Source organism: Lampetra fluviatilis, chromosome 15 (assembly GCF_964198595.1).
Source record: "Lampetra fluviatilis chromosome 15, kcLamFluv1.1, whole genome shotgun sequence".
Lineage (NCBI taxonomy): Eukaryota > Metazoa > Chordata > Hyperoartia > Petromyzontiformes > Petromyzontidae > Lampetra > Lampetra fluviatilis.
The window spans coordinates 3,770,901-3,785,597 of record NC_136289.1 but is presented as its reverse complement, the minus strand read 5'-3'; the positions used below and the strand labels follow the sequence as shown (position 1 = coordinate 3,785,597).

Sequence of the window (14,697 nt, the reverse complement as noted above, 5' to 3'; positions counted from 1 at the left end):
GCAGCGGAAGCACTTGACGTCATTACGACGCACCGCACTCCCCCCATCCCGACGCTCCCGCGTCGGCAGGCGCAGATCGCGGCCCCGGTCCACCGCGGGCCGGCCACTGCGCAGAGGCGGCCGTCAATTCCTGCGGGCCCCCCCCGTCAGGAACGTACACCGCCTTCTTAGGATCCCAACCCACGGCACCCCCTTCGACGATGGGCCCCCCCGTCCACGCTGTCACCTGCTTCCAACGGCGCAGAAAAAAACTGGGCATCCAAACACTTCACAGCCGCCCGAGACGTCAGTTTCTCATGGCCGCACACCGGCATAGGGATCCCCAAATCTCTCGACAGCTCAAGCATCTTGCCCAAAATCAGGGGTTCCAGTAGATCAGGCTCCATCTCAGGGTATGCGGCCATGGCTAATTCCAAGACAGCACCCCTGTATGCCACCGGCGACTCTTCGGGTGCCCGCTGGCGCTGAACGAATCGTCGGTGAGCGTCATCCGGTGGCTCGTACGCATCCGCCATCTCGTCAAAAACCCCTCTCAGTGTCTTCTTTTTCTCGGCCTTGATGGAATGGAAAAATCTGACCGACTCATCATCGAGAAGAGTTGGCAGAACTTCCAGGGCCTCTGCGTCAGTCCATCTGGCGGAGCGCACCGCCGCAAAAAATCTGCAGGCGAATGCACTCCAATCGCCTCCAATCGAAAATTCTTTAACTGTTGTCAAGTGACGGCTGCGGCTCCTCGCTTCGCCGTCCTCCGCAGACGGCGCGTCGCGTGTCATATTCAAGATGGCATCACACCGCAACGTGTCAAAGATGGCGGCTTCCCGCCGCGGAGGGCGCAAGATGGCGGCTTCCCGTGGTTCGTCCCCTGCCACGCCCAAGATGGCGTCCTCGCGCCACGTGGCAGAGGGCGCTGGCGGCGCAGGCAAGGCCGCGGTCTGCCGATCACCCCCGGGCCTCCCCGACGCCGTCGCCGGCGTGACGAGGTCGCACAGTTGCGCCAAGACGGTCTTCAAAGTCTCCAGCTGGGCCGCCATCTGTCTCCATCGCTGGTCAGCGTCCTCCGGCGCGGGCGGATCCACGAACGCGGCGACGTCTTGCAATACCGGCCCACCACTCGTTCCCGCTTGGATTTCCTCGTCCATTGTTGGCAGGTCCACTGCCTGAGGAAGGTCGTCGTCGTCGGAAGATGTAGCAGGCAATGGTGCGGGGATATTCTTTCTTCTGAGCTGTTTTGACATGCCGTTTCACTTCTGTAATAAAGGACTCTTTCACTGGGTCTGTCTCCGTTGTCCTTTATTGTGGTTCGTACAACTTTGCCCGCATGGCGCCTCGCTCAGAGTCTCCTCCACTTCCCGCTCGGCAGCCCCTCTGCTGCCGTCGCTCCCGCAGTCTTGCTGCTGGCTCCCGATGCAGCTCCGCTGCTGGCTTTCCTCTCAACCTCTCCGCCCTCGACCTGCAGCCCCTCGGCTGCTCTCTCTGCAGCCCCACCGCTGCTCTCCATCTCCCCCGTGCCCGGACACCGCTGGCCAACGGTGCCGAGTCCCGACCTGTGGCGATCACGCCACTTTCCACCTCCTGCCCTGCATGGCTTCCTCCTGTCTTTATCCTTACACTCTCCCCCGGCCCTTCCGGTTCCTGCCCTTAAGAGCTCTCCCTTCTCCCCACGTGACCCAACTCCTCCCCCCTGTTACGTCATATCCGCGAGGCCGTTAACGCTCGCATTACAAATTGTTTACCTTTCCTATACTTTGCACTCTTTTCGTGTTTTTGTATCGTTTGTTGTTGTAACTCTCTGACCCGCCCCGACTGAACATCTGTGAAAAGAGCTGTATCGCTAATCGAATTCCTCCAGTATGAATAAATATGGTGATTCTGATAACTCGCCACTGATGTTAGCTTGTGCTGGATATTTCAAGGCTTGCAATATCCAAATATCTTTATTTTATATAGTAATCCTTTAAAAAGATACAAACGAGCTTTACTACCTCACTCAGGTGGAATTGACAAAGAAATTATTTTGCCTGGACAGACTCATGGACAATCGTGAGTACACTTATGTTAAACTTATTTCGCACTGTGCGTAGCCAACAGTGCTAATCAGAGGTGTGGGATAAAGACACATTTTTTTATACCAAAAGCAGTTCTAAAGAAATGAGTTTTCAATCTAGATGATTAAAAAGTGCATACCTCCTGTGGCTTCCTAATATATTGGAAGGAAGAGCGTTCCAGACGGTCGCAGAAGCGCATCTGAAAGCGCGATATGCAGTGACTGTCGTTGTTCAATAGCTAGCCAAAAGTCGCCGCGATTATAATTATTATAGTTTGTTTGTTCTCAGAGGAGTGGTGGGAGTATAAGAAAATGGAGATATTTTGTACTTTGACGTTATCTGGTGAAACGCTGGAGCAGAGGAAGGATGATGATCAACACAAACATTTAATAAGTGATGGAAAGTGTTGTTCAAGATAACATTGGGAGATCCCCTTGAGGATCACGGATCATGTTATTGTACTTCAACCCTCAGGCCTACAAGTTATGTTATTTAACAAATTAATATGTTAAAAAAATTGTTTTGAAATTGATTTGAGTATATTGGCATCAGACAAAAATGTTTGCAAACATCAATTTTCACATGGTGCATGTGTAGTGGTGATACGCGCTGACAGTGAGGGATCGTAGGTCAGCGCGGGGTCATGGGTTATGTGGTGGTGATTGGCTGTGTGTTGGTGACGCGCGCTGACAGTGAGGGATCGTAGGTCAGCGCGGGGTCATGGGTTATGTGATGGTGATTGGCTGTGTGTTGGTGACGCGCGCTGACAGTGATGGATCGTGTGGCAGCGCGTGGTGATTGGTTGTGTGCGCTGACACAAGCTGGAAGAAGGGATCGTGTGGCAGCGCGTGGTGATTAGTCGACTAGGGTGGGTGCTCACATCGCGGTCCGCATAGGCTCCGTCTCCTCGGGAGCGGAGGGCTATATAAGGCGGTGCGCGCGGGCGCTCAGGGAGTTGTTGGTGACCAGTGAAGACGGAAGACGGAGGAGGAAGAGATAGGGCCCTGAGACATCTAGTCCCGCTGTCTTTGTAAGGACCGGGGCCCTGTGCGGCTCAGAGGCGGGACCTTGGGACCCGAGGGCCGGATGTCCATGTGAGGACCGGGCCGCGGGACCCAGTGGTCGTGATCCATACCCAAGCTGGGGTGGGTCTAGAGGTTCCCCCGGATGCTACGGGGCTGGAATGCCCGTGTGTGTGTAGCCGGGTGGAACGTGTAGCGTGAGCTGTAGTAACCACACGTGTCGGGTGGAACGTGTAGCGTGAGCTGTAGTAACCACACGTGTCGGGTGGAACATGTAGCGTGAGCTGTAATAACCACACGTGTCGGGTGGAACGTGTAGCGTGAGCTGTAGTGACCACACGTGTTATTGTGGCAACCAAGTGTGAATAAAGTGTGCTACCCGTCAAGTGGTCTCCCGCCGTCATTCAGAATACTACAACTGGCGTCAGGAGTGAAACAGTCTTCCAGGCATGGATACCAGGAAGACTCATCGGACTCACGAGTGCGACCGCGAGGAAAACCACGACGACTTGGGCCAGCAGGCATCAGGGGGAGAAGAGGAGGAGATGCCGGCGCCACAGGACCCCTCATGGGCGCCCAACGAGCGGCTGGGGGCTGATGCCGGACTCCGCGAGGCGCACTCCCGCCTGGCAGAGCTGCTACTCGCCGCGGCGTCCATCCTGGCGGATATGACCACGTCGGGAGGAGCGAGAACGTCGACGGACATTGAAAAGACTCGCCTCGCAGATTCCCGCCAAAATGACTTTGCAGTTCCCGCCATTTCTGCCGAGCGGACATCTATTGGCGGGAATGGCGAGCAACACGTGGCGGGAGTCCTCCAATCGCTGCCGCTTACGTCATCAGCGCGCGCTATGGGCTGCCATCAGCCACCCGCCATAGGGGCCGCCATTTCGCAGACCGACGGTGCGGTGCGGGAGAGCCACGTGGCAGAGGACGACGTCATTTTCCAGCAGCGTCTTCCCACGTTGACAGCCTTCAAGGCGGAAGGCGGGGACTGGGGCGCGTTCCAACGTAGGTTTCTAGCACATCAAGAGATGTCGGCCTGGTCCGACGCTACAGCGCTGCGGGCACTGCCTGCCATGTTGGACGACGACGCGCTCGCGGCCTTCAGGTCCGCACCGAGATTGGACCGCTCCACGTTCAAGGCTGCGCTGGGCCTCATGGCCAAAGTCTACGGACCACCTTCGGCTTGCCGCCACCAATTTTACGAGCGACGGAAGGCGGACACGGAGACCGCGCTCGCCTACCGCACGGCGTTGTTGGCTCTCGCCGACGCCGCGTTCCCTCGTATGGACGAGGAGGGGCAGGACGCTATGGTTTTGGAGCAACTGCTGAAGTTGGCGCAGGACCTGGGGGTCCCCATCAACACGGCCGACGAAATCGACATATGTTCGTTGCGTGTTGCAACGAGTATCCAGGCGCACGAGGTCCTGAAGCGGAAACAGGGGGTCGTCTGCACTGCTGCCGCGGTCTCAGCTCCGGCCCCGGTGGTCACTGAGCCCCAAGTCGTTCGCCCACGGGAGGAGGCGTTCACTGCAGCACGACCGGGGGATTGGAGGTCGGGGAGTCGTTCGCCTCTGCGATCGACCCGCAAGCTGGAGCAACCGAGACCTCCGACGTCCCTCATCACGTGCTACAACTGCGGCCTCCGGGGCCACGTGGCGTCCGGGTGCCGCGCTCCACGTCAGCGCGCCACGGGACCTCGGCTGGACGACAACCAAGGACCCGAGTCGTCCCAACTACCCCCGGCAAGTCGCGGCACTTCACATGCTCGGCCTATATACACGACACACATGGGCCGTCGCTTTGCGGCGGAGGATGTGCGATTGGGGGTCGGGGATTAGGTTGGGAGAGGGGGGTTCGTACGGGGCCGGGGGGACATTAAATGGTCCGAGTTGGGCCACAGAATAGTGGCTGCGTCGGCCGGTTCGTCGGTCATTACGGGATTCATAGATGGGGTCGAGGTCAGGGTGTTGGTGAACATGGGAGCGTCGGCGACTATAATTTCCGACCTCATTTATAACATTCTCCCCGTCCAATGTCGACCTCTGCTTCCGGTGGACGTGCCATTTTACGCGGCAAATGGGGGCTCGTTGGGTATTATCGGTCAGATTCGGGCAACCATTTGCATAGGGGATATTAAATTGGCGGGACCTGTTTTCATCTCCTCTTCCCTAGCGGTTCCTTGTCTGTTGGGCACAGATTTTTTGGCTAAGATGCCCATTCAAATTCTCGTGGATAAACGTTGTATTGAGCTGCCATCGGGTCGCCGTTTTTCATTTTTATCTAACCCTACTGAAATACGGACGGCGTGCGCTACGATCCAAGCGCTAGCGACACAGACGGTGCACGTGCCCCCGGGTTCGCAGATGTCGATACCCCTCCGGTTGCGGAAGCCATTGGGTGGGGAGACTGCGGGACAAGGCGTACTTTTGGGTCCATCATATAGAGCTGTCGGGTTGTTGCCTCGTCCCGAGTGTGCGTGCTTGATGGGGTCGGCGCGCTGTAAACCACCAGGTGCTGTACCCGAGAGTGAGTTGGTCGCGGCCGCGAATGCGCCGATGGTTGACGTTCCCGCTACCCCTGCGGGAGGGGACTCGCTACTCTCACTGTCTCTTGTTGAGTGGGGCCGACTCCAGATGGCTGACAGCTCCCTGCTCGCGTTGCGTCGCAGGGTGGCGGGTCCCGAGGAGGGTCAAAAGCGAGCTGGCTCCTGGCTGCTCAAGCAGGGCCTGCTAATGAGATGGGACAATATGTCCCGGCGGCACGCACTCGTCGTACCTTCCGCTATGCGGGGCAAAGTTGTCCTGGCGGCACACGAACGCCTCTTGCATCTGGGGGTAAACAAAACGCTTGCTCTGCTCCAGCGTGACTATTATTGGCCGGGGATGGGGAGCGATGTGGTCAATATACTGAAGGGGTGTGTGGATTGCGCCGAACGGAAACCACCGCCCGTTGCGTCAAATCCACCGCTGCAGTCTATTCAGGTCTCACGCACTAACGAGCTCGTTGCGCTGGATATTTTGGGGCCTTTTCCTGTCACGCCTAGGGGTAACAAGTACCTGTTGGTTGGTGTGGAATGCTTTACCCGATGGCCTATGGCGTGGCCACTCGCCAACCAGTCGGCGGCGGCCGTGACGGACGCCTTTGTCCAGGGCTACGTCCTGGACAAGGGGGCTCCTGAACGCTTGCTGACCGACCAGGGAAATAATTTTTCGAGTAAATTGCTGCAGGAGGTGTGCGACCTTTTGGATACTAAAAAGGTGCGTACCTCCCTGTACCACCCACAGACTGACGGGATGGTGGAGCGACTCCACAGGACTTTAACTTCCATGTTGTGCCAGCAGGTGTGCGATGCACAGGTTGACTGGGACTTGCAGGTCCCGGGGGTCCTCGCCGCGTATAGATTGGCCCCCCATGTAGCTATGGGGTTTTCCCCATTTTATCTGATGTACGGTCGGGAGGCCGATCCGCCCATGGAGACTCAGCTGGGACTTTCCGTGCCACGGCCTAATTCCAAATTGGCCGACCATATTAAATTTAACATTGCAAAAATCGCCGAGGCACGGGAGGCCGCACGGCTTAATTCGAGGTCTCGGCAAATTGCCAACGAGCGCTTGCGTGCACGGAAGGTGTCCGTGCACGATTGGAAACCGGGCGATAGGGCCTGGCTGCACTGCCCTCATGCACCTTTGGCTACGTCGCCTAAATTGTTGAGGCCATGGCGGGGACCCGTGGAGGTCGTGCTGGTTGCACGCCCCCAGTGTGTTCAGATAAAATGGGGAAAGCGCCGTTGGTACGTTCACCCCTCCCGGCTGAAACCATTCTCGCCTCCATATGGCCTTCCTTTGTGTCGTGAGGACCGAGCATGTGATGTGACCGACGACCCGGGGAGGGAAATGTCTTCGCCTGATCCTCACATGTTTTCGCCTGATCCACTCCCAGGTGTCTCGGAACTGATGGCTGCCGACCACCGGCGACCGGATCCCCGCGACACGGCCGGTCCTTCCAGGCCCGAACCGTGCCTTCCGGGGCTGCCGGAGCCACCAGACGGTCGTCAGCGTCCCGTCCCGTACGATGGACCGGCCAGGTGGACTCGCGCTAGGTCGCGCAACTTTTCTTGCGGGACGACGCGGCCGGATCGTCTCGTCACTACGTTCCTCGTCCGTTCGACCGCTCTATCACCTCGGTCAAGGAGAGAGCGGAAGGGGGATCGGTAGTCAAGGAGACACTGGACACGTCTGTTTTTTTTCGGAATAACTTTTATTGTGTTGCGCGTCGGTTTGTACATAGGTTGTTGTTGTGTTGTGTTGTGTCGTTGTGTTGCGTTGTTGTTGTGTTACGGGGCACACTTGGGGAGTGGGGTTTTTTTTGTTGTTGTTGTCACGTGTAAATAATATTGTTGTTAAAATGTAAATGCTGGGGCTTGGTTGCCTGCAGCTCTGCTTGCTATTGTGCTTAAATGTACGCGTGTTATCGCGATATGCTGACTGCATGTGCTGTTACACTGTTCAGTACGGTTACGGGGTGCAATGCATTGGTTGACTATTGGGTTTGGGATTGTTATTAATTGTGCGTACCTGTTTGGAAATTGGTAAAAATTCGAGGGGGACACAAAAATTTGGTTGTATGGGTGGCTATGCACACGATATTGCGTGTATATTTATAGGTAATTGCGCTTTTTGAGAGAGAGAGAGCGCGCGATGAGGGTGCGCGATGACGCCGTAGCGGGTGGCTCAGATGTTAAGGGTGATGGGGCCGTAAATTGGCGCCAAGTGGCGTCGCTCATTCGGTTCATTGCAGGCAGCCAGGGGTTGCTTTGCGGGTTGGTGAGTGTAAGCAATGTCGATTTAAAGCTTTCGTGACTGCAGGGATTCATCTTCTTGGTTCTTTCGGTAAAGTCACGTAGAAGGGAAGTAATAAAATAATAAAAATAAAACATAATAAAACAATTCTCACGACGTTTCGGCCACAACGCAAGCAGCCATCCTCAGGCGAAGAATGAAACACCCCAAGCTTGGAGCGTATATTTAAGCTGGGTTAGAGGGGGGGGAGGTGGGAAGAAGAGCGCCTAAACAAAATAATTTGCATATCAAGAGGAATTCAGCATATGGAAAATGCGTAGGAGGTGGGCGGGGGGGGTTCCAAATCAATACTATGCCCGTGCATTATGCAGGATTAGCAGCATCAAAGGGGGGGGGGGAAGGGGGGGAGCATTAACAAAGGAAAGGAATGTTAATAGTATGTAGCTGTAGTTACTAAACAACCACGTAAAAAACTACAGTATAAACTGCATGACAAACTAAAGTATAAACTACATAGCATCATCAGTAAACTTACTATACTCTACAATAAGCTGAGTTACTAACAGTAAGTATTACTTACTGACAGTAAGTATTACTTACTGTTAGTAACTCAGCTTATTAACTCTACAATAAGCTGAGTTACTAACAGTAAGTATTACTTACTGACAGTAAGTATTACTTACTGTTAGTAACTCAGCTTATTGTAGAGTATAGTAAGTTTACTGATGATGCTATGTAGTTTATACTTTAGTTTGTCATGCAGTTTATACTGTAGTTTTTTACGTGGTTGTTTAGTAACTACAGCTACATACTATTAACATTCCTTTCCTTTGTTAATGCTCCCCCCCTTCCCCCCCCCCCTTTGATGCTGCTAATCCTGCATAATGCACGGGCATAGTATTGATTTGGAACCCCCCCCGCCCACCTCCTACGCATTTTCCATATGCTGAATTCCTCTTGATATGCAAATTATTTTGTTTAGGCGCTCTTCTTCCCACCTCCCCCCCCTCTAACCCAGCTTAAATATACACTCCAAGCTTGGGGTGTTTCATTCTTCGCCTGAGGATGGCTGCTTGCGTTGTGGCCGAAACGTCGTGAGAATTGTTTTATTATGTTTTATTTTTATTATTTTATTACTTCCCTTCTACGTGACTTTACCGAAAGAACCAAGAAGATGTAAGCAATGTGTTTTGGTAAAATATTGGTTAACATTTCCCCGATATGACTGCTGTGCGCAGCAAGCTGGGGCTGTGCGTCTATCGTTGGTGGGGTTGTTACAACGTGACGGCGGATGCGTCTTGTGACCCCCAGAAAAGGGCAGCTGGGGTGCACGCACGGGGAAAACTGCCGACGTGTTCGCACGTGGGCCGCCATTTTGCGCGCACGCGGGGTATGGCGACGAGGCGCTTTGCGCAAGGGGATGCCATTTTGAGTGCGCGCGAGATATTGCGAGAACGCGCTTGGCGAAGGGGTCCGCCATTTTGAACACGCGGGAAAAACCTCGGTGGGGCAAATATTCCATCTGTTTATGCCTGCCATTGTTGATTGGGTGATGCACGAGTTGTGGTCACATCGGCCTATGGCTGATGACTGACCTGACAGCCCAGAGGCGAAACCTCCGTGGTATGTCTTAAACTAATGGGCCATGTGCTCATATGGCTCGGGGAGTCATGGTTTAGTTGTGCGGTGGCAGACCGAACCTGGTGTGCCGGGGGCTCACGGGATTTGGAGTAGAAGTTTTGTTACGTGCCAGCGAACGGGGTGACCTGGCTCCTCCAGCGGGAAGGGCCGCGGACTTGTTCCGCTCTGGGTTAGGGCGAGTTAAACGTTACCGCTGGGGAGCGTGGCTCTTTCCACGTGAGGGTGTGCGACTGGGGGTTTTGTTGAGAGTGACCGTGGGTACATGCTGTGTACGTGCGATGTCTGTGCTGGTCCTCAAGGGAGGACTGCTGGTGGGCAAGAGCAGGAAATTTTTGTTTTTGTTGTTGTTGTTTAGCAGCCGGGCCGGCTGCGAGCTATGTGGGAGGGGGTGATGTAGTGGTGATACGCGCTGACAGTGAGGGATCGTAGGTCAGCGCGGGGTCATGGGTTATGTGGTGGTGATTGGCTGTGTGTTGGTGACGCGCGCTGACAGTGATGGATCGTGTGGCAGCGCGTGGTGATTGGTTGTGTGCGCTGACACAAGCTGGAAGAAGTGATCGTGTGGCAGCGCGTAGTGATTGGTCGACTAGGGTGGGTGCTCACATCGCGGTCCGCATAGGCTCCGTCTCCTCGGGAGCGGAGGGCTATATAAGGCGGTGCGCGCGGGCGCTCAGGGAGTTGTTGGTGACCAGTGAAGACGGAAGACGGAGGAGGAAGAGATAGGGCCCTGAGACACCTAGTCCCGCTGTCCTTGTAAGGACCGGGCCCTGTGCGGCTCAGAGGCGGGACCTTGGGACCCGGGGGCCGGATGTCCGTGTGAGGACCGGGCCGCGGGACCCAGTGGTCGTGATCCATACCCAAGCTGGGGTGGGTCTAGAGGTTCCCCCGGATGCTACGGGGCTGGAATGCCCGTGTGTGCGTAGCCGGGTGGAACGTGTAGCGTGAGCTGTAGTAACCACACGTGTCGGGTGGAACTTGTAGCGTGAGCTGTAGTAACCACACTTGTCAGGTGGAACGTGTAGCGTGAGCTGTAGTAACCACACGTGTCGGGTGGAACGTGTAGCGTGAGCTGTAGTGACCACACGTGTTATTGTGGCAACCAAGTGTGAATAAAGTGTGCTACCCGTCAAGTGGTCTCCCGCCGTCATTCAGAATACTACACCTGCACATACTTGGGTTTAATTGCTTTATTCCCAGCATAGTAATGAACGTCATGCATATTTTAAATGTTATTTGTCCCAAACACTGTGCACTTATTTGAAAACCAGTTTTTTCAAGTGGATAATTTCACATCGCTCTGCATAGATCTGAATTTAATAAAAGCGGGAAACAATCGCTCATGTGCTGTGGCGTGCGAGATAGCGTTCGGGTTTGTTAAACATTCAGCAATGTTTATTTATAAAGCCATGCAGCTTTATTCCCATTATGTCGCCAATGAAATACATTAAATGTTACAGTAATGCGTGTTCAGCAATTTGGAAAAATATTATTTACGCCGCATCTTAAAATGAGTGTAACCGTTTGCAAGCAATTTTGTTGGATTAAAAAAGGCAGAAAAACAGCAAAGAAAGAAAACTAAGCTTGCATAAGCTGTTATGTTAATAACCACAATTCTGCTTATCTTCCATACAGAAATGTGAAAGTCTTAAAATAAATTGCTGAGGCAACAATTCCAAACGCCCCAACAACCTTCCGTATCTGTAAGTAAACACTCTTTGCACATCATTGCTCTTATCTGTCTGCTTTTTGTTGATGGCAAAATTGGAAAATCCTGTTTTGGAGAAAAAAATAATAATCAGAAATGGTTGGGCTGGAAGGGTGTAAATTAAAAACGCAAATTCCACGAGCACATTGTGAACACGTAACGCCATATAAATTAGGGTCCACATTAAAGTGACTGGCCATATCTGAGAACGAATTCTCTGCCAATGCACAGAGCACTCTGAGCAAGAACCACCGGAACCTTGAGCTTGAATTCTAGGCTTCCTCGTCAGATAAAACCAAGTTAGCACGTGCAGAGAGGCTTACGGTCTCAGCGCATTCACCGATGACTGCCAGGCACTGTTGGTGCCTGTAGCACAGTGCTATGGAGCGTGAGACACTTTCCCTGCAGGGCTATGAGGCGGCTTGTGTAAAGCATCGAGAGCAAATATGTCAGGGAACAACACGCTTGAATTTTTGAGTATTATTGCTCATATCGTTGGGTTTACTGTTGGCACTTCTCTCCAGAATAAGCAACTATGTTCTTCCCGTGCTATAAAAAGTGCATGCAGAATATGTGAACTGGAATGTGCTTGCAACGCGCAATTGAAAGGTTGAGAGTTCAATAACTACAGCATCTCACAACGATTTGCAAAATTGGAGGGGGAGGGGCAAAAATAAACTGTAAAGAGAAGAGACAGCAACATCAAGGTACAGCCTGGGACCCAGCAACCTGGTCCTAGCGCCAACAACAATAGCAAAACCAACAACGATCCCCAGAAGCAGCCGGAGCAGCAAGGGCAACACGAGTAAGTCGCAGGGCATCCATGAAGTGACTGCGGCCCCTCACTGACGAGTGTCAGGGCCATCTATACCTTCCGATATTAGGAAGCCACTGGAGCTCTTTTAAATCTAGATTGAAAACTCATTTCTTTTGAACTGCTTTTTGTGTTTAGTTTGTCGTCCTTCACCCGCACCTCCAATCAGCACGGTTGGCTAAGTACGGTGCGAAAGAAGGTCAACATACATACATGTTAATTATTGTTACCTTTGCCAAGTACTAATAGGGTCCCCATAATGTAAGTCCTCTCCAATTATGGGGCTCCCAGAGGCACGTCGTAGCAGAACATATTCATGACTAATGTAAGTCGCAAACCGTGCTAATCGGAGGCGCGGGGAAGGACAATAAACTAAACAGAAGCTGCTTGAAAGAAATTCTTTTCAATCTAGATTTTATCTTAATGAGGACAAAACTGCTTCACGATTGTGTCTTTGTTTCACTGCTGCCCGTTGGGATGGTCACATTATCACAGTTCTTTCAAGTTGGTGGTCTAAATGACATGGCCACACATTCAGTTATTTTGAGCTGGTGGTCTGAATAAGGCTTTTGTACATTTAATGATGCACACCTTTGTGCGCGTGTGTATGTGTGGTCAATCTAGTGGTTTTCCTATTGAGTGATTGCCCTCTTGCTATATGAACATGGCATTTGCACCATTGACCTTTTTCACTACGGGCTGGAAAGTAAGATGAGCTCCACCCCACGTGTATTTGAGTAAGAAAGACACACAGACATCATCTACATATATAAAAAATGGAAATTTGTGATTATGTGTGTCTGTTCAAAATGTTTAGCGTACTTCCTGACATGCAACAAACTTGAAATTTTCCATGTGGGTACTTTCCAGACTGTAAAAATTATAAAAATAGACTTTTGTATTTGTGGGGGGGGGGGGGGCGCAATAATGCATATATTTTGCACGGCAAGTGAGCTGTAACGTCACATCTGTCATGTGACCTGTGTGCGGAAGCGTAACGGAGTGTGCCTGCTGATCGCGGGTAAAGTGAAATACAAATGTGTTGCAGGTCTAAGTTGTTCTTCGCGCAGAATTGCTGGAGGAGACGAGGTGTGGAGAGCAGGGCCCTGGACTTCTCTTGTGTTCACTCTCATTTTCACTTTAACCAACGCAACTCCCTGCCTCACACGTTGCCGTATTTATCCTGCTCCTCATTAAACGCCCTAATTAAGCAGGCTCCTCCCGTCGCCTCTCGCACGTGGCGTTCGCTGCTATCGCCTCAGTCTGCAGACTCCGAGGCGCCTACACCGTGTCTGCATTTGCAGCCAGTCAATCACCGCTATGCATTCTAATTGGTCGTCTCTCTGTGGATTGCTCTCACACCGCACCTGTTTTCCCTGATGTAACTTCACTGTCCGCGGCTCACACGTGCATGCACACTGTTTGCAAAACCATGCGTGCTACTCCACTGCACATCTAAAGAGCCATTGAGATATGAGAAGTAATTCCAAAGATAGAGTTTTATTTGTTTGTTCATGACATCAGTTTGGTATTGATTTGAAGCTTTCGTGACTGCAGGAATTCATACTCTTTGGTTCTTTTGGTAAAGTCACGTAGGTATAAAATAAAATAAATCACGACGTTTCGGACGCAACACAAGTGTCCGTCATCAGGTGGGAAAGCATGGACTGCTGCTGAGGCAGACCCACAGGCCCTTTGGATTTAACTCGTTGGTTTGCACTCCCTCGTCGAGGAGGCCGCTCTCCTTTTCTACAGTTATATGCTAATTTCTCACATTAACATCACTAGCCCTGGCCACTTCTTTATGACCCTTAGGCTACACCCATTTCAAACCTTTTAAAACAGTCTGCTTCAGCAGCAGACCATGCTTTCCCACCTGATGACGGACGCTTGTGTTGCGCCCAAAACGTCGTGATTTATTTTATTTTATACCTACGTGACTTTACCGAAAGAACCAACACAGATTCCTACTTGAAACCTGATTCCCACCACCACCCATCTCAAAATAATTATCTCATCAAAACGCTATACCACAGAGCTCATGGCATTTCTGACCAACACCACCTGGCCAGTGAATTAAGACATGTACATCGGGCCCTCAGGATGAACGGATACTCTATCCGTACCATCTGCCAAGCTGTTTCGCCCACCATACAGAAACAGACACTTGAAACTCCGATCAAAACTATCACGTTGCCATACATGGCAGGTGTGACCAAAAAGATCTCCAAAATTCTAAACAAACATAAGATCCAAGTCTGATTCAGTACAGTACATAAAATCCGTGATCTAATTCCATATGTGAAGGATGTCATCCATGACTTGCAATACCCTGGAGTCTATAAACTTAGTTACAGCTGTGGTGATTGTTACATTGGTGAAACGAAACGTCATGTCTCTGATCGTGTCCGCGAGCACAAGTTAGATCTGAAACACGGCAAAATTGAGTCTTCCGCCGTTGCCGATTATTGCTACAACTCTGTGGGCTCTCATGATATTGTTTTTTCCGAGACCAAGATATTCTGCAAACCCTCTGGCTACCATCAAAGGTTCGTACACGAAGCCATCCAAATATACAAACACAGACATAATTTCAACCGTGATGATGGGTACAAACTTAGTAATCATTGGAAAGATGTTATTAACCATGCAAAAAAGATTTAAC

At 52.0% G+C, this 14,697-nt stretch overlaps 1 protein-coding gene across 2 annotated transcripts; it reads left to right on the top strand.

Moving 5' to 3' along the window:
• Positions 1 to 2,668: 2,668 nt before the first annotated feature.
• LOC144936052 (uncharacterized) lies at positions 2,669 to 10,773 on the top strand. Of its 2 annotated transcripts, XR_013637375.1 has the most exons (3): positions 2,669 to 4,815; positions 7,013 to 7,900; positions 9,047 to 10,773. XR_013637375.1 is itself a non-coding variant. In XM_078862862.1 (2 exons), the coding sequence occupies exons 1-2, from the start codon at positions 3,517 to 3,519 to the stop codon at positions 7,025 to 7,027; spliced, it is 1,314 nt and encodes a 437-aa protein (XP_078718988.1). In that variant the 5' UTR covers positions 2,669 to 3,516; the 3' UTR covers positions 7,028 to 8,164. The 2 variants fall into 2 exon arrangements, 1 of the variants encoding a protein (XP_078718988.1); XM_078862862.1 differs by lacking the exon at positions 9,047 to 10,773 and having other exon boundaries at positions 7,013 to 8,164.
• The last annotated feature ends 3,924 nt before the right edge of the window (positions 10,774 to 14,697 follow it).

Bases quoted from the DNA above. Each gene is read 5' to 3' on its own strand.
- LOC144936052 (XM_078862862.1), top strand. From the start codon at position 3,517: ATGGATACCAGGAAGACTCATCGGACTCACGAGTGCGACCGCGAGGAA.